The following is a 20,006-nucleotide window of genomic DNA, read 5'->3' as shown; positions in this document are numbered from 1 at the left end:
GAAGGCAACTCCAAGGCAGATTGCCTCAGAGCGTGGTGGACTATGCATCTTTGGAGGTCTTTAAACAGATTGGATGGACATCTCTCAGGATTACTTTAGTTGCTTATGGCAGAGGATTGGATTAGGTGGCCCATGTGGTCCCTTCCAATTCTGTGATTTTGTCATGGTACAGTATTAAACCTCCATTAAGTTCCTTTACCTTGCTATTTCATGTGTGTGGTGCATAGTCAATAGAATGAAGGAAGACAGGCTGCTTAACCTTAGCTATATTTCTTTGAGTGATCATTTGTGCATCCACACAACCAGTCTCCTCTCCCACTGTAGAGGCCCAGGTTGACTAAGTACCTTCCCTGGGACCTGATTGAAAAGACGGAAACCACACAGTAATCCCATGCAATTATAGTTGGGGTGGATTTTCCTAACCAGAAATTCAGTTTTAGAATGTTTTGAAAAGGAGCTATATAGATGCTAACCCAAGTCTGTAGATGCAGAGATACACTCGTCCCTCCTCATTCGCTGGGTTTTGGGGCACAGGACCCCCGTGAATGTAGAAAAACCACAAATAGCAAAAACACAATGTTTTTATCTGAGAGAACACCTCTTTAGGAATCTCTAGGTCCTCCAGTGCAACTATGTGGTCAACATCTGCCAGACATTGCCAGAAATGCACCAGAGGAGCTAATGGCATGTTCTCTCTCGGAATCTCTAGATCCTTCAGTGAGACTTTCTGTTAAAGTTGACCCTAGAGTTGCCCTGGAGGACCTTGATATTCCTAGAGAGAACATATTAATAAAATCCATAAATAATTAAATGTGAAAGAGTCAAAGCCACAAATGTGGAGGGATGAGTGTACAGATAAATGCAAGCAACCTGTCCTTTCATCCATTGTTGGAATTTGTTGTACTCTTTGGGTGGCCATGCAGCCAACTTGCAGCTGCGTTCTTTAATTACTGAGATTTTACAGTTTGCTAAGGAATGTACACTAATCTACCTTTGTGATAGGATTCATTTGCATATTACACATATTTTATTTGTAATTTCTTTTTGTCCTTTCTTTTACCTTAAGGTTCCTAAGAGATTCATGGCTAAATGGGAGATTAGTGTTGGTCTTACAAATGAATATCTAAAGCAGAATGGTACTCAAAAATGTATCCAGACTTCTAGCAAAATGAACAGTGAGAAGGAAGTGCGTTTAATGGGATCTCATGAAAAAGTCTTGTTAAATGAACAGAACAAACAACTAAATGGATGTTTGAAATCATTTGCATTGGATTCCAAACATTTCACCCATGATGAGGGGAAAATGTTCACTAAATCACGAATAAAGAAGAGTTCTGACACCAGGAAGAGGAACAGAGTAAGAAAAAGTAACAACAAGCTGGAGACATCCAAGAGAGAAAATGGTGGGAAAGTGCCAGTGAGCAAAGCTAAAGACATGATTGTTACAGATCTACCAGATAAGCAGGCATCTCATGAACTTTGCAGAATAGCAAAGAGCCTGATGGGATCCAAAGGCACTGTGGAAAATTATTTGCTCTCTTCTTTTGGAGAAAGACAATTTGAAAATAAATCTAAGAAACCAGAGCATGGGCTCTCTCATAAAGACAGTCGGCAGGAGAAATCCAAAGCAAGTGTGAAGAAAAAGAAGAACCAAGCAGGCATAATGTGCAGTTCAAAGCTACAGCTGCATTATTCTGCAACAGATGCTGGAGTTGAGAGAAAACAGACAGATTCTGATTCATCAGATGATGGTACCTACAGTCTAGTCTCCCTTGACCAAAGCATAGCAGCAGCATCTACATATAGTGTCCTGAAAAATGGTGCTTCTACAAATAAAAGAAGAAAGGAACTGTCTTCAGGGCAAAGAAATATTAAACGTTCTGCATGTGTCTCAAAAACCGGCAATAGAAGTCGCAAACTGTTCCAAGGGTCTCTGGATAGGAATGTGTATGTGGAAGCAGGAAGAGTGGGATTTCATGAGCCATCCTTTGCAGAGGAGCTGGCCTCGGCTTACCGGAACAACACTCTTACCCTTGCAGATAAGCATACTACACTCCAAAGTAAGGGGTCCACAAGTCAAGCAGATACAAAACAGCTTCAGTTCAGAAATATCAAATGCAAACATAAAGGGACTACTGCCAGGGCAGAATCATTTCTTAAGGAAGATGAATGTAGCTCTGAAAGCTACTTTAATGCTACCAAAGGTTGTCCTGGGTCTCACTTAGAGGTATCTACCAAAAGTGGGAAGCTAGAAGGCCCCAAGCCATTGAACAGCGCACATGAAAATTCCCATGATTCTGCTGAAATAGAGACAGCAGTTGTGAAACATGTGCTTTCAGAACTGAAGGAGCTGTCATATAGGTCCATGAATGATGAAGCTAAAGATAGTGAGCCACCTAAGACCACAGTGCCCTTACTCTTTTCATCTGTCCCTGGGCAGAATCATTTGCCTATGGAGCCTGATTATAAGTTCAGCACCTTATTAATGATGTTGAAAGATATGCATGATAGTAAGACAAAAGAGAAGCAGATCATGACTACTCAGAACATAGTCTCTTACAGGAGTTCTAACAGCGGTGGTCATTCTGGAAATAACACTCCAAGTGATTTGACATCTTTGCCTACAACAGGAACTGCTCCTAAATTAGAAAAAAAACAAGATAAAGTTCAAGAACCAGAGTGTCTGAAACCCAAAGAAGGTCAGTTCTCTTTTTCACAAAGTATCACAACCAAATTGATTAAACTTGATGCTAATAAAAAAGGAACTCACAAATACTGCTATTTCTGTTACAAATTGTACTGTAGAGTCCAGCTGTCCAAATCTGAAGCAGCTATGCACTCTAGTAGCTAATGCAGCATTAAAGGGTGAAAAACTAAACCAGTTATTCAAGTACAGCAGAGCATAGAGCTGTCCAAGTCTCAGTTGCTAGCCTGCTAGACAATGCAAAATAAGATATTGTAAGGAAAATTTCTTGGGAGCTGATGGGACACTCACCTGGTAGAGACTATGAAAATGTATTCAGTGGCAGTTTAGTTCATTTAAGAGTGAAGTCACAATCTAATTAAAATTGAGAGAGTTGCACCTCCTTTGAAAATGGAGGGTGTCTAGAGTTGGCTTCAGGACTGAACATAGCACCCCAAAAGATATGGCAGCATTTTATCCAAATCAGTACTAAAGCTGGTACTGTAGAAATAGAGTAGAAATAGAGAAGCAGAACAGCTACACACCCCTTTCCTCTACTGATTAAAACAAAGTGTTGAGTCCATGTTCTTTCAGATATGCTTAAAGAAATCTTACAAGGCAAGAATTGTAGGCATCACTAATACATTTTATTGGGCTTTTCACTGTGTGTGATACATGGTACAAAGGTAGGGTCTGTATTGAGTTGGAGTTAAACAGTTTAAATTGATTTCAAGATCAACAGGTTGGCAGTTTGAGGCCCAAGTGCCACATGATGGAGTGAGCTACTGTCACTAATCCCAGCTTCTTTCAATCTAGCAGTTCGAAAGCATGTAAAAGCTCAAGGAGTTAAAAAGTTAACACTTTGGTGGGAAGGTAACAGCATTCTGTGCAGTCATGCTGGGCACATGATCATAGAGTCATCTTTCACAATGCTGACTCTTCGGCTTACTAATGGAGATGAGCACTTCCCCTACAGTTGGACATGACCTGACAACCTTGTCAAAGGGGAAACCTTTACCTTTATCTTTATCTTTACCTTTATATAAAGTAAAAGTTCCCTGGGTTGTGATACCTTGTCAGATTGCAGTTTGGGACTCAACATTAAAAACCAAAAGGAAACTGACACATGGAGAAGAACGCTGAATTAGAACTCTGCTTCGTGACATCTAGATTCTGATGTGCAGGGTATTAACATTATGTACTGTTATGAAGGAACATTCACTTAAGGCAGTGGTTCCCAACCTGTGGGTCGGGACCCCTTTGGGGGTCGAACGACCCTTTCACAGTGGTCGCCTAAAACCATCGGAAAACACATGTTTGCATGTAGCAATGAAAATAATTGTATGGTTGGGGGTCGCAACAACATGAGGAACTGTATTAAAGGGTTGCGGCATTAGCAAGGTTGGGAACCACTGACTTAAGGTGGTGTGAGTTTGCAGCTGCAATGTGAAGTAATACATTTCATATATACTTTCATTGTCTCATCTATTGGTGGTGAGAACTAGGCCTTAGAAGCTTTAGTTGTTGTCAAGATACAAATAGCAGGTCAATTTTAACAAGAGCATCTCAAGACAGAAATTTAGGGAGAGAAAAATCTCAGCCTCACATTGTAGAGAAGAAAAATCTTAGTTTGTCTAATTGAAATTATGGTTTGTGCCCTAGCTTTTGTCCCAAGCTTAATTTAGCCTTACTTTTCTATTCTTTAATGACAAAACAAGAAGTCCATTAAAACTAGTGTTGGTTTGAAAATTCATATGCTTGGTGTCTCTTAACCTACTGCAGAAACTTTGTTTGTACATTTAACCATGATGGGGCCAAGTCTAGCATGAAGGTCTGTAATGTTTGCTATTCAGCATTATAGGAGACTTACGAAAAGGGAATTTTTGAGTGCTTAATGCTGTAGTGCTCAAAACACAGCTAGTTAATGTAAATCCCAGTAAACTCAATGGCAACAGCATAGAGCTTGGTTTATGCACTGCAATCACAAGGAGGTGGTTGACAGTGGAGATGTGCTGTAGTACTTCATCCTGCAGGTGATGGAATGTAATTTTGAATGATCCTATATGTGAAAAAGTATTTTATGTAAATAACTAGTATAATGGGGAATGGGATGGGTGACAAGTCTTCTCAAACGCTTTTTGTACAAGCCCCAAAGGATAGCAAAGTCTCCTTCATTGGCAATTTTTTAAACAGAGGCTGGGTGGCCATCATCTGTTAGGAGTGCCTTGATTGTGTCTCCTTGACTAGCAGGGGGTTGGCCCTTGTAGTCTCTTCCAACTCATAATTCTACAATTTTCCTTCACCTGAAATCTGTAATTGTACAGTTTGTTTTTCCTTATTGAGAATTTAATATCATTTAAGGTTTGTGTGCAAAACTGCAAGCTGAACAATAAATAGAGTTCAGTAGTAGTTAAAAAGTCAATTGGTTTTTTCCTAATGGGAAATAACTGGTACATCAAATTGAACACATGATTAAGACAATTTAGGATGCAGGAAGTTACTCCCATAAAATTTGAATTATGCTTTCCACAGACTGCATTTTGGGTGGCAAAATTCACTGCCTTGTAGAAGGGAGAGGCTTGGCTAACACTAACTATCTCTGCTGTTTTTGACAGACAAATTGACAGCCACTTGTGAAATGTGTAAGAGGCTGGAAGGTTGCTTTGGAAAATAGACAGTTTTGTGTTTTTCTGATTAGAGTCCAAAGTGCCGAGTGCAATCAACCACACATGCATGGAAGGTCTCCCTTCCTGGGCAATTTGTGAAGTGTGAAGTATTGAAGAGCTTCAGGATGGGAGTTCAGCAGCAGGCACCCAAGCCTCTGCCTCATATGTTAGGATGCCTGCAGTTAAGTTCCTATCCATAGGTTCCTCAGAATTTCACACTGAGGTAGGGGTTGGAGGCTCCCATGATAAACTGCACCCTCATGAAAAAAACTTTCTACTCCCAAGGAAAATTGTCATGTTAGGGAGATAGTGCTTCTTCCTGTTGTGTTAATTTTTGCTAGTACCCTCCTCCAATTTAGAGTTGAAAAGTCAGGCACTTAGTTGCCACTTCACCTACTGAATGTGAGGAAAAGGCCTCTTAATTGCATCAAGTCGCTTCATATGTTTCTACTAGGCCAATGCATCTAAACCAGATACTTCCTGTATTTTTTCAAAGTTACTTCCTGTGATTTTTTTTTGGGGGGGGTACATCGTTTAGGGCCTTTCCTGTATTTTTGCCTGTTGTTTTGAGTTGTCAGTACCTTCTCTTTCAACAGTTGCCTGTGACCACACTTTCTGTTACTGATCCTTTATGTGTTCTTTATTTAGCTCCCAGAATCCCAGACTATTGGCCAATGTGGCTGAGGTTTCTGGGAGCTGAAGTCCAAAATCTCCTAAAGGGCAAAGTTTGAGAATCACTGCTTTAGGTTGTAGTGCTGTACACCATGTCTATATCTTCATACCTGACTGAGAGTCTGTAGACACTAGCCTGAAAGGCTGGCTGGGGGCGAAGTCGGGGTATAGTGTCTCCAATATGCGTGCCCTGCACCACATGGTGTGTGGCATCACAGCGCTCCTCCGGCGCCATGTCTACATGACACTGTAGAATCATAGAGTTGGAAGAGACAGCAAGGGACATCCAGTCCAACCCCCTGCCATGCAGGAAATCTAAATCAAAGCATCCCCGACAGTTGGCCATCCAGCCTCTGTTTAAAGACCTCCAAGGAAGGAGACTCCATTACACTCCGAGGGAGTTTGTTCCACTGTCAAACAGCCCTTACTGTCAGGATGTTCCTCCTAATGTTGAAGTGGAATATCTTTTCTGTAGCTTGCATCCATTGCTCCGTGCCAAAGGGGTGCTGTATAGCCATGGCCCCAATCTGACTGAAGAAGGGGAGGCCCCTTCAGGGTCACAGGTTTATTAGAGAAATAATTTCCTATTGCATATTTTCATGTAAATACAACATTTATAGTGGACCCAAATAGATTTTTCTGGACTAGGATTCATATGTATTGAATTCACATGTGTTACCATTTGCTTGCTCATTTGCTGCTCAATGCAAGCTATAGTTCTTCAGATGTGAAAAAGCTATTATAATCCAAATATTATGCTTATGCAAATAAGTAGAGTCCAAAAGTTTTGCCATGATTAAAATAACCACATTAATCCTGCTTTCTCTTACCTTTCATATTATTATAAACAGAAACCAAGCAGTCACAGTAACTCCAGTGTCAGGAAAGAATGTTAAAAATTCAAGATAATTACCAACTTAGCCCAACAAAGTGCATGAGACATAGATTAAAAATATCAGAAATGAAGGATATAGTTAGATATCAAGGTAATGTTGACACTGGTACTATAGTCAAAACCAAGACAGACATTTTCTGTGTCACCCCAGGAATCTGAGATAGGTGAGGGATAGCCAGTTTCCTAAGCCCAAAACTTTTTGAGTTGCGATGGTTAGGGGAAGGAAAATGCTAGAGTGGAAACAATCTTGGTTTCTGACCAATTTCTTCAAGCGTGACAATGGATTTCTTTCTTATTCTGCCCTGTTCTCATCTATTCTTATGGCAGAGGCTAGGGTACAAAAAGAATCAGAAACTCTGTAGCTTTGTCTCTTCCTTCCTTCCTAGGAAACAAGCCTGGGAGGTGGAATCAAGTCTGAACAATGGCATGATGTTGCCCCATGAACTTTCAGTTGCCAGCTCGGAATTCATTGTTATTTCTTGCTTACATATCTGTAATTGACTTGCCTAAAACATTCTAATAAAAAAAGAGTAGACATCCAGTAGCTATAGAGGACATGTTTAGTTTTGGTTTTAGAATGGATGCATACATGTCAGTTCACAGATGACAAAAAGGCATGTAGTAGGAGCAAGTGTTTCATATGATTATTTAAACAGAGTAATGTTTTTAATTCTTCCCTGAAGAGACATTTCATGCCTGAAATGTATATGGATTAGGTGTTCTGCCTTCATTTTAGTAAATTATCTCTTGTATGTATTGGATTTTCCATGTCTTGTTTTGTTTTGGTGGAGAGACTACAGTGATACTTTGAAGAAATGTATCAGATTTGATATACTGCCTTACTAAATTACAATACTTTGTTTGGTATATTGGCTTGTTTCCAGAGCTTGGTTGCAGATGCTGCTGGAAGGAGGAGAGAAGGAATACTGCTACTTCCATCTGAAGTCCTTCATGCACCCTACAATCTTCCCTGAAGGGTTGAGGGATTGTCTGGAACAATGTGGGAGGTGCTGTGGGGGCTGAAAGGGAAATTGATTAAAATGTGCTGCTTCCATATTCTTCCCAGCAGAATATCAGTCTCTTACACACATGGAAAAAACACTCTGAATCCAAACCATTGTAATATATGTATGTGCATATTTGGAAAGCACACAAGCCACATGTGTGGGACATGAAAACAAAGCCTGTAACCTTTTTCTTCATGACCATTTCTCCACTGATATGGCAGAATGCCATACATAATACCACTTAATGCCAAAGACAACCCTGTATTTTAACACATTAATTATTTTTACATCCTTAAAAATTTGTTAGGAAATAGGACAACTCTGCCAGATTCAATAAAACCAAAGGATTATAATTGGAGGAAATGTATCACTGGTTGTTTAACAGTATTTGATACGCAAAATTGATGTTTATTTCCCCCTTAGTAAGCAACGGTTTACAATTCCCTTGCTTTCTAGAACTGAGTGGCTATGAGGAGAAAATGAATTCATCTCCTTTGTGAGGTGGGAACTGTGGTGCTTGTATGAATTAAGATAGTTGCATGGATTTCTGCTGAAGAATGCAGGATGCGATGTTCAGTGTTTACAGAAGACTGTTTGAACCTCATCCCAGTAAAGGGCTACTCTTACATAAGTAGCATAAGAAAACCTTAAAACTGGTGAAAATTCTAAAATGTTATTAATAAATCCATTGTTGAGCTATATCATAGCAGACATAACAAAGGATTTTATCCTAGAACTTTTTCTGTTCTGTGAAAACTAACCATGAAGCTGTTTCTTGTTTTTCTTAGTTGCACATTCTGAGAAGAAACGCCTTAGAAAGCCTAGTAAGCGGCTTCTGGAATATGCAGAAGAATATGATCATATATTTGCACCTAAGAAAAAAAGGAGGAGCCGGGAACTATTTCGAAAGGTGGGTGTCACCACTGCACAGTTGAACTGGACTTGAGAAAAACTAGGAAAACATGGTCTACTGTATTTACTCATGTATAAGTCTAGAAATTTTAGTCAAAAAACTGACCTCAAAAACTTGAGTCAACTTATCTATGGGTCAATATAAGTACTGTACTCTAATTCTTATCAAAAAAGGAATCATCCGCTGGTGAAAGACAAAAATATAATCTGTCCTGGAAGCACTGATCCTCTCTCTGCCCTCATCCATCCAGCCTTTAGTGTGACCACAAACATTATATGCTGAAATTTTGTAGGTTATTTGGCATAATTTTCCTTTGCCTCATTGTTTTGATCTTTTGTTGCATACCCCTAAGTTTTACCCTCGACTTATCCTTGGGTAATATCAAAATCCATAATTTTGCCCCCCAAACTTGCCCTTGACTTATACATGAGGTTGACCTATAGTCGAGTATATATGGTAAGTAGGATTTTTCCCAATTTTAATTTTTTTTTCACATTAAAAAAATGGATCAGGATTCTCCTTGGGTGAGGGAGCAGGTGTGTACTGCTGCCAAGACTCTTAAGGAACTGGTCCCTTTTTCACTAGTGCTGTGATGTCACTTTCTGGAGCTCAATGCATGGCTCTCAGAAGTTCCTTTTTCTCCTTGGCTGATGCTTAACAACCTAATCTGATTGGCCATGTTCTTTCTCAGAGGTAAGGAGTGCTTTGCCCTTTCTTGCCAGCTACTAGTTATTGTTCTGGCTTTCACACACCCTATTATCTTGCATGATAACAGTGCTGCAGCAGGAATTCTGACAAGCACAGCTGCATGTTCTAGATTCTGGTGGTTTGCAGATCACCTGACTGGGTCACACAGCCCACCTTTTTTCAAAGAATGGTCTGATCCAATAGCATTTCCACTGAGGTGTTCCTCTTTTCCTGTCCTTCATAGCTTCAACAAAGAGATCTTCCTGCTGTCTTAGCTTGTTGCTGAGAATATTTATTTCAGTACCACTTACAGGGTAACAAGCCAGGGACTTGTGGGTATTGGGCTGTCTTAAGAAGAGGACAAGGACTCATCTACCACAAAGGAGTGAAGAAAGGGGGTAGGGGCAGAAGCAATTTGTTAATTATGCTTTGAACTCAAAGGTTTAGCCCATTAGGAAATATCCCCATGGTTTGCTACATGGAATGAGGATGAAAGAAATCTGATGGAAACATGACCCCGTTACTGTGCAATCCTATGGTTACACAGAAGTAAGTTCCACTGTATTCAGGGGGGCTTGCTCTGGATATATGTGTGTGGTAGTTGCATATTCAGTCTGTAAGCTATGAAACTTGGTGCCTGCAAAGCTGTGTGGGTGACTCTTTCTCTTAGCTCTCCAACAACATTTCCCTGCCCCTCAGGATTATGTGTGGGCAAGTAAATCCTGGGATCCACAAAATACCTGAAGTCCCACTCTTGAAAACATATATTCAAGAATTTCTGTGACTTAACATAAAGGCGCAATTTATTGCTCACCTCTCTTCCAAAAAGAACCTTACATTGTCATGTGAAAATTCACACTTAGCAATCCCCAACCCATTTACACCCCCCACCAACTGTTTTATTCAAGAAATTAAGAGTGAGGAGAGGAAGATGCCCTGTCCTGCATGTGTGTGTGTCCTTTTGTGTGGGATTTTTCAGTGGGGCTGGACGCACATGGTTTCAATTATTTTTGCTTGTAGAGTGAAAGTTGAGCTTCCACAGATCAGATTCCTTTAATTTGTGTATTAACGAAAAATGTCAGATTAAAATGGCAGAGTAGTGTTATGAGTGTCTAGGTCGGGATTCACTCACCTAAACAGGAACAGTCATCTTCAAGGGGGGAAAAACAGTTCTCTCCCCAACTAGGCACCTTTGAAAAAGATGTAGCCAAATTCATTAAGGAGAGTCAGTCTTATTATCCATGATAGCTAAATGGAATTTCCCTGTTCAGAGGTATCATTTAGTATGAATATTAGCTGATGTGTAGAAGTAGTGAGAGGAATACTTTGACATCCTGTTTATAATAGCCTTTGTAGCATCTGGTGGAGCCCAAACTGGCCCTGTTGTTAGGTGTGGTGAGATAGCTGCCAGACAGCTGGATTTAGGTGTCAAGATGTTTGGGGATTTTCTGTGCACCGAATTACAATATAACTTGGCCATCTTTGGATATTGTGATATGCAAGTGAATGTATGTGTGTGTAACATAAGAGCAGTTCATGATGTGAAATCTACCATCCTTTAGTCATCAGACCATACTGATACCAGGGGAGAGTAACTGCACAAGATTCTAGATTATGGGGTTATTCTTAGAACTGTCATTTTGGTTTGTCGATATTTATGCGTTTGTAATTTTTATGAATAAAACATTAAAAAAAGAATGTCACAAAAAACAACAGTTTCTCATTATAATGCCGAGTAAGGTTGCTGATTTTCCCTTCTACTGCAGATAGCAATAGCACTTATAATTCTATACCACTTTATAGTGCTAAGGACCCTCTAAGTGGTTTACATGGTATTAGCCAATTGCCCCCAACAAGCTGGGTACTCATTTTAACAACCTACAAAAGGATGAAAGGCTAAGTCAACCTAGAGCCCTGCAGGATTAAACTCACAACTTTTTGTCTGCAATACCAGCATTAAACTACTGCGCCACCATGGCTCCAGATTTTTGCACTACATCAGTTCAAAAAAAGGCTCAGCTTTTTAAGAAAGAGGGCATGCTAGAGACTATGGTTAAGAGAAGCCAAACACCTCATAAAATAAATAGATGAAAAGAAGTAGTAATAGCAGTAATAAATTTTATTGCTGCCTCTCCTCAAGGCTCGAGGTGGGGTACAGCACGTTAAAATACAAAACAGAATTAAAAACACATAAACCCACAGTTAAAATACAGTACTATCAAACCATTAAAATATTTTGATAAGAACACATATACAAATTAAAAAGTCATGATTTAAAATTAACTGGGTAAGCCTGCTAGAAGAGAGATGTCTTTAGTGCTGTTTTAAATTCATTCAGCTTTTCAGCTGTTGTCTCTTCGAGGGGGTTGTTGACCTTGAGATTACATTCAAGGCACATGCGGAAGGCGGATGATGTATATGTGACCGTACCACGGACACAGGGGGGCTCACATTTATGTTTTGTCCATTGTACAAAGAAATGGTCATATGGTAACTTGCTTTTACGTCACTTGCTGTAATGAGTTTTCACTTTAATATTGTTTAATTACACACAAAAAATACAAAAAAGCTGCCGGGCCGCCTCTAAATTTTGCCGCCCTAGGCAGCTGCCTAGTTTGGCTATATGGATGAGCTGACCCTGGGCCTGTGTCCTCCTTTTTGCAAGCCGTCAGCCTTGGGGAAAAGAGGGAAATTGGAGGTCTGTGTCCCTGTTTTTTGCAAGCCATCATCCTTGGGGAAAGTTGTGGGAAAGGGAAGGAAATTGGAGGTCTGTGTCCATATTTTGCATGCCCAGACTGTGACCCTTGGAAGAGGTCCAGAGAGGGAGAAGGAGGGAGCAAAGTGGTGTTTTCCCCCCTCCGTTTAGATCCTTTATTATATTCCCGAGTTTGACCCTCGACTTATCCACGAATCATATCAAAATGTATGATTTTGCCCACATAACCTGCCTTTGACTTATACATGAGGTCGACTTATAAACAAATATATACGGTAAGTACAGTGGACCCTTGTTATACGCTGGGGTTTGGTTCCAAGATCCCCCGTGGATAACAAAATCCGTGTATGCTCAAGTCCCATTAAATATAATGGTATAGCAAAATGGTGTCCCTTATAAAAAATGGAAAATCAAGTTTTGATATTTCAAATTTATACTTTTTTTAAAATATTTTCAAACTGTGGATGCTTGAATCCATGTATAAAAAATTCTGTGTATGAGAAGGGCCAACTGTTATAAAATACCAAGTTCCCTGGCAGAATTTTGAATTCTGGGTCAGAGTTTGTTTGCTCCACATGAATAGATCTGAAACACCTGAAGAGCTAGAAAAGCATTGAGAGCTATAGCAGAGCTTGCTTATATTTCTTGTTTACCATCATATTTAACTGCCATGCTAGAAAGATCCTTGTGATGCATTGGGGTATCAAATTAGAATTCTGGGAAACATTTTTGGTCATTTCTTTGATAAATGAATAGAGAGGTATTTGTTTTTGCTAATGTTCTGCCAGTATTTATTTCTGTAAAAGTGAAAAGGGATTATCTCCACCCCACTTTGAATGGGGTGGAAATAATTTTTTTGACTAAATAATAAATGATAACAAAATATCCATTAAATATTTCCCAAATTATTGGAGATGTATTTCTTCAGTGCCCACACTGAAGTTATTATGCAGAAAACAGGTTTATTGCAACTGAAGAGGAAGTACTAACAGTGAGGAAACAGATGAAATTGGATTTTCACAGACCTTACTGTAAGGCTGAGTTCAGTAGGCTCTTGGTGTATCATAAAGAACTGTTATGTGGACATATGCCATTACAGCACTATACAGCCCTGATGCAGAATAACAGCATAGAGCAACACATGTGGGCAAATGCTAGAATTGTGCAGCAACCAGACCATAATGTACAATGGCTACAAGAGCCAAAGGGCAGGGGCACAGAGCAGAACATCCTGTAGTCATTTCATGTGGGTTGTGCGACTGCCATTGCATCCTGAATATACCAGCTGTGCGATGACATGATCCACAGTGCTTTGCTTCTGAATTTGTTGCTGCATTCATCTATTGCACAATACCGAGTTCTTTGCACTCTATCTTCAGCACCTACTGTGTATGCCACTTTCTGAATTCAGACCAAAATTAGGTTTGGGCACCTTGGACTGTAACTGTCATTAGCTCTCACTGCTAGCCATACCAACTAGTGTTGATATGAATTGTGACAACCTCTGGAGAACTGTAAGTTGTCCATCCTTGCTCTAAATATTATGTATAGGTTATTTGTGTTTTCAGAGGAGGTAGATAAATAGAGTTTTAATGCATCTTGTTTCCAGAATGAGAAATTGGGGTTGCTTTGGATTTGCATCAGTATTATAAAATGTCAGCAGTACAATTTTGTGTTTACCTTGGCACTCAGAAACACAGTTAGAAACAGAAGACTTTCCCTAGACTGAAAATGAATAGGTATTTCTCTGATTCAGCTTTTTGAAAAAGGATTAGTCAAATTCCTAAAGACTAATGCTATCCAATGGTGCCTAATAATGAGGAGTGAAGTTAGAGAAACATATGTCTTATTATCTAGATCCCCTGGATATTGCCTATTTGTGGAGAAAGAGAAACTAGAAATAAGTGTGCCAGTTTTAGTGGTAGCACTATATGCTATGTAACTTTCATTTCTACCCTGTATTTATAACAATGAAAATGCTAGTGTGGGCATCTGCTTAATTTTTTTTTTTCTTAGCAGAGCCAAGGTTGCTAAATTTTATTTCCCTGGATTTTTAATTGCCCAAGAAATTTTCTCTGTCTCTAAATGGTTATTTATATTAATGATTAGTGTTCTTTGTCCACACAAATTTGACCAGTATTTTAAGCATTTTCTGTTGTGTGTCTGGCTGCTAATAGGCAAGTTCTCTAGAGAAGTCTGAAACCAAACGGAAGGGCAGCACTGGCAAGCAGGCTCCTAGTAAACGTCTAGACAAAAAGTCTTTGGATTCACTTTCATCTGCTTCTTCACCATCTGCTTCTTCATCTAAAGAGTCTCCTCCAGTCCTGGAGGCTGAACGTTCACTCTCAGATGAACCTGATTCCCATTCTATGGAACCAAGATCTGAAATGCCAGTTTTGACATTGTCTTCACCAAATGCTTTGGAAAAAGAAGAAGAAGAAGAAGCTAGTGCTGCTGGTCCTCCTCTTCTTCCTCCTGTTCTTCATTCACAGGCAGTTGAAAAGTTGAGGAAGTCAGGTAAGAAAAATATTATTTGCACTGTTATTTGAAATCACTGCAGACATTTGTCTGCATATTATGCATATTTAACTTAACATATACATAATTCAAAGACATAGAGATTTCATAGACTATCTGCTTCATCAGGTGCATGGAGAAAGTCCCTAGGGACAGACCTTCATACCTGTGAATGAGCAGTTTGTGTGTGTGAATAGCAACAGAAATGCAAAACTCGTGGTCATGGCAATGAGTTGAAAAGTTCAGTTTTAATTATGATCATTGGGAGCTGAGGGTGGGAGGAAATTTCGATTGCCTAAAGTCCAGGTGAGTAATAACCAGATGAATGGTAGGTAGTGAAAAGGTGTGGCTTCCAGCTTATTTAGGGGTATGGCGTGTAGATGACGCATACCCCTGATGTGAGTGGAAAACCTTCTGAGCCTGGATAAAGTGGTCTGAGGCTGCTGGCAAAAGGAGTGGCAATAGTCCACTCCTTGCCAGCAGCCCATTTGGGACCATGATTGGGGCCCATTTTCAGAGCAGGCCGTCTGATTGCCGCGGTTCCCTGCAGATCACAGGGCAATTATGGCTGGAGTAGCCAGCAGCTGGTCCAAGCCACCCATCTGCTTCATCTGGCTGGCAACTAGAAAGGAGGTGTGATAAATGAGCAAGAGACACCTTATGAGCCTGGAGTGTTGACTAGCGTTATAATATGTCTTGTATGCCAGGAAACCATTGTCTCTGTTCAACCCACTCCTGGTGTATTGTTTGTGGATTTACTCCAATTCAGTTCTTTAGTTTCCCAATCTTCCTTCGTAGTTTTTTTTTTTAAGGAATGCTATTCTGAAGTCAGAGATGGATTATCCAGCAAGACTGAAAAGTTCTGAAACTGGTTTTTGTATATTTCCACTCCTAATGTCTGATTTATGTCCCTTTATCCTGTGGCACAGAGATTGGCCTGTAAACCCAATGTAGAGTGCTGAATGGTATTCTTGGCAAAGGATGACATATATCACATTAGAGGATGAGCAGGTGAGAGTACCTCTGCTAAGGGTGATGTGGTTAGGTCCTGTGGTGACATTTCCTGAGCAAATATGTGGGCAGTGTTGGCATCTGGGTTTGTGGCACAATCTTGTACACATCTCCCCATCTGCATTGTGTGTCCTTCTGTAGGTAAGTAACTGTTTGAGATTGGGAGCCTGTCTGTAGGCTAGTAAAGGCCTATCACCAAGAGCTCTTGAGAGGGCAGCAATATTGCCCAGAATTAAGTGCTAATCCTGCTGTCATCAAAGAGGATGACAAAGGAGGAGCTGTAGTCATGGACAAATCTGACTACATGCAGTAGGCTGAGAAGCAACTGTCCAGTACTATATTTTACAAAATCCCATCTAATGATTTCACAGATGAATACTGGAAGGAGTTACACAGACTATTCAGGGAATTTCCCTGAAGGTGCAGAAACAAATCCAAATTAACACTTCTCAATGAGGCACATTCTATTATCCAAAGTACATATACAGGTAATCCCTGGGCAGTCTCCTTGTCTCAAGGAGTGGAATACTCACCTTCAGTGCATCTGGATATATGGACAATCCCACCAAAACTCGTAGCTTTCTAAAGGACACTATTGACTTCCTGCAGAAATTATGGTCTATCCACAGCCTCCCAGTGAACACCTTCTTAGTCATTATGGATGTGGAATCCTTGTATACCAATATTCCACACAAGGATGGACTAAAATCTGTCAGGAATATAATTCCAGATGGGACCATAGCTGACCTAGCCACCAAGATTTGCCACTTTGCCCTCACACAACTATTTCCATTTTGGTAATAACATATATATCTTCAGATCAATGATACTCCCTTGAGCAGGCATATGGCACCACAGTATGCCAACATCGTAATGGTTGAACTGGAACAATGCTTCCTTAGCTCAGGCACCCAAAAATCTCTACCTGAGATACATTGATGATATCTTCATTAGTTAAACTTATGGAGAGGACACTCAACACATTTCACCAAAATTTCAACAATTTACACCCTACCATCAGTCTCAGCCTGGGACTACCCACAGAACAAGTTCACTTTCTGGGCACCACCATACATACAGACAACAGACATCTAAACACCACACTATATTGCAAACCCACTGTCTGGTACATGTACTTACATGACTGGTTTCCACCCTGAATACATCACCAAATTCACAGTTTACAAAATATTGCAAGTGCTCAGACCCACATGATGGAGGTGCCAAACACATGGAATTACAACAAGCTTTCCTCAAGCCACAATACCCACCATATGAAGTAAAAAAGAAATCAATAAGATAAGACTTATACCTACCCTGTTTCCCCGAAAATAAGACATACCCATAAAATAAACGTGGAATGCACAAAAGGCAATTGCAGAACACTTCTCTTCTTGGACATTCCATCTTGAACCTCAGAACAGCAGGCCTTGAACAACAACAAACAACTAAAGGAAGATTGAAAAGATAAACAGCAGAATTGGAATACAGTCCTCCCTTTTCTTACATGGGGGATGCATTCTGGACCCCTCCACGTAAGGGAAAATATGTTTGAATGGGGCTTGTGCCTGCAGTGGCTCCAAGTCGCGTATAACACGGGCGCACTGTATATCCACAAACTCCAATCCATCAAGAGTAGATTGAACAGAGAAAATAGTTTCCTGGCATACTGTACATATTAATTATTACCCTAGTATACTGGGTATACTGCACATACTAATTAATATACTGCACATGCTAATTAATAGCCTCATGAGGGTTCTGTTGCCCATTTTATCACATATACAACCTGCTCATTCATAGGTATAAAGGTCTGTTCCTAGGCACCTCACTCCATGCATCTGATGGAAGTAGACTTAATGGTATGAAAGCTTATGCCACCAACTTCGTTCTCTCAGTCAGTCTCAGGTGCTAAAAAAAGTCTTTGTATATTAATCTGTATAGTTTTCTTGCTGTTATGTGCCTGTATGTTTAGGTATGTATTCACTCTCTTTTGTTGGGGTGTGTATTGAGGCGAAAAGACAACAGCAGAGTTTTGGAGATGTTTTTTAAAAAATAGCTTTACTCAGAAGAAGTCATGAAACAGAAGCAAAAAACAAAACAGTACAAATGGAACAATACATAACAGCAAAAATTGAAGCACAGTAAAAAAAAACCTCCTAGTTCAGCAGCATGTCATTATAACATTACCATTGCAGCAGTATGGAGAGCAGTATTGCCAGCAAGGTCACAACAGCAATGGAGAGCTCATTCAGAGTGCTACCAAGCTGTATGGAGAGCATGTACAGAAAGCTCCCAACAGCATGGAGAACATGTACAGAAAATCCCAACAGTTCAACAGACATTGCAGTGCAGTTATACTTTGCTAATTGGCTAACACAATCACCTGGACTAATTAGCTAATTACATGACTGATTGCTAGTGCATCATGGACTACACCTGCCAGTTTACTACACTCTCATCCAGTCACAACTTAGTCACAACTAGCATACCTTAACATCTTTTGTGTGCCAGACATTTTCCAAGATCTACTTTCTGGATAGTCAATTTTTTCATTATACCAAGAAATATGGAAAACAAAAAGATGACCAACAGGCTGGAAATGATCAATATAGATCTCCATCCACAAAAAAGGAGACACATAATACCGTAGCATTAATTTTCCATGCAAGCAAAATTATGCTCAAAATTTTGTAACATAGACTCCAGTCAGTCATACATGGAGAGAGAGATCCCAGAGGTGCAAGTGGAATTCAGGAAAGGAAGAGGCACTAGGGACCACACTGTAAACATATGATGGTTTAACGGACCACACCAAGGAATTCCAGGAAAAAAACCAGCATGTGCTTTATGGACTATAGCAAAGCATTTGGCTGCATAGATCACAAAAAGTAATGGATGGCTCTTACTATACAGTGCGGCTGCATCATACATGGGTGCAACATAACCAGCTTTCAGTGTACGCTGAAAGCCATGCCAGAAAAAGCCCTGGCACGCCCCGGAAGAAGTAATGGGGTGTGTGCTCCGCGTTGCAGGCAGAAGTCCCATTATTTCTAATGGGGCTCCAGCATACACATTATTTCCCTTATGTGGGGGGGGGGGGGAGAGGTCTGGAACAGATCCCTCGCATAAGGGAAGGGCTCACTGTATTGGAGTGTCACTATATTGGATAGTCCTGATAAGAATTCTGTACTTAGAACAAGACTATGTTAGAACAGAATATGGAGAAACAGAATGGTTTCTAGTTGGTAAAGAAGTCAGGCATTCTATCATCCTACATACTCAACTTCTACAGAAAAAATATCATATAAAGAGTAGGTTTAGAATTAGAAGGAGGAGTGGAAGAAAGAGCATCATACATACTACTAGCAGAAAACATCACAGACTTGGAACAATTACTAAGGAAGGTCAAAGAAGAAAGTTCAAAGGCAGGCTTACTCCTGAACAAAACAGAACAAAACAAAAATAATTTAGGCAACAGTCAAGGAATCAGAAGACGACTAGGAATGGGAAGGCAGCTATAAAAGAACAAGACAAGAACCAAAAAAGTAAAGATATACAGTGGACCCTTGCCTTATGCAGGGGATCCGTTCCGGACCCCTCTTCAGTGTAAGGCGAATTCTGCCAATGCTGTAGCCCAATTCACTTGAATGGGGTTTGTGTGCGTGGTGGCGCGCACGCACCGCAGGTGCTCACCCCATTCATCTTGGACACACCACCCCTTGCGCACCGCGCACTCCCCGCAGCTTCAGTGTGTAAGCTCAAAGCCGTGTATAGCGCGGGCACACTGTACAACTGAGTGCTAAAGTTGGAATCATCCAAGCCATTAATTCTCCATCACCATATGCACATGTGAGAGTGGACAGTGAAGAAAGCAGATAAGAAGAAAATCAACTCACTAGAGATGTGTTGGAGAAGAATGCTACCATGGTCAACCAAAACAACAAAGAAATGGGTCCTTGAACAGATCAAGCCTGAACTGTCCCTGGAAACCAAGATGATCAAACTGAGGCTCTCAAACTGTGCCACATGATGAGAAGGCATGACTCAGTAGAAAAGTCAACAATACTAGGAAACGTAGAAGGTAACAGAAAGAGAGGAAGACCTCATGCCAGATGGATAGACTCAAATCTGGAAGGCCAGGGACCTGAATTTACAGGACCTAAAAAGAGCAGTGGATGACAGAGGGTCATGGAAATGTCTCAACCACAGGGTTGCCATAAGTTGAGTTTGGCTCAA

At 40.4% G+C, this 20,006-nt stretch overlaps 1 protein-coding gene across 2 annotated transcripts in view; it reads left to right on the top strand.

Annotated features, from left to right (window-relative positions):
• Positions 1–20,006, top strand: part of NSD1 (nuclear receptor binding SET domain protein 1) — a 111,901-nt gene that overhangs the window by 45,714 nt on the left and 46,181 nt on the right. For both annotated transcript variants that reach the window (XM_089527191.1, XM_089527198.1), the window contains exons 5-7: positions 1,067–2,699; positions 8,712–8,833; positions 14,417–14,756. In XM_089527191.1, coding sequence (XP_089383317.1) covers positions 1,067–2,699; positions 8,712–8,833; positions 14,417–14,756 — 2,095 coding nt within the window. The remainder of the gene's footprint in view (positions 1–1,066; positions 2,700–8,711; positions 8,834–14,416; positions 14,757–20,006) is intronic.

Source organism: Sceloporus occidentalis, unplaced genomic scaffold (assembly GCF_023333645.1).
Source record: "Sceloporus occidentalis isolate IW3139 unplaced genomic scaffold, rSceOcc1.0.p SCAF_1, whole genome shotgun sequence".
Lineage (NCBI taxonomy): Eukaryota > Metazoa > Chordata > Lepidosauria > Squamata > Phrynosomatidae > Sceloporus > Sceloporus occidentalis.
Note: the sequence above shows the minus strand (reverse complement) of the source record. Positions and strands in the feature narration are given on the sequence as shown.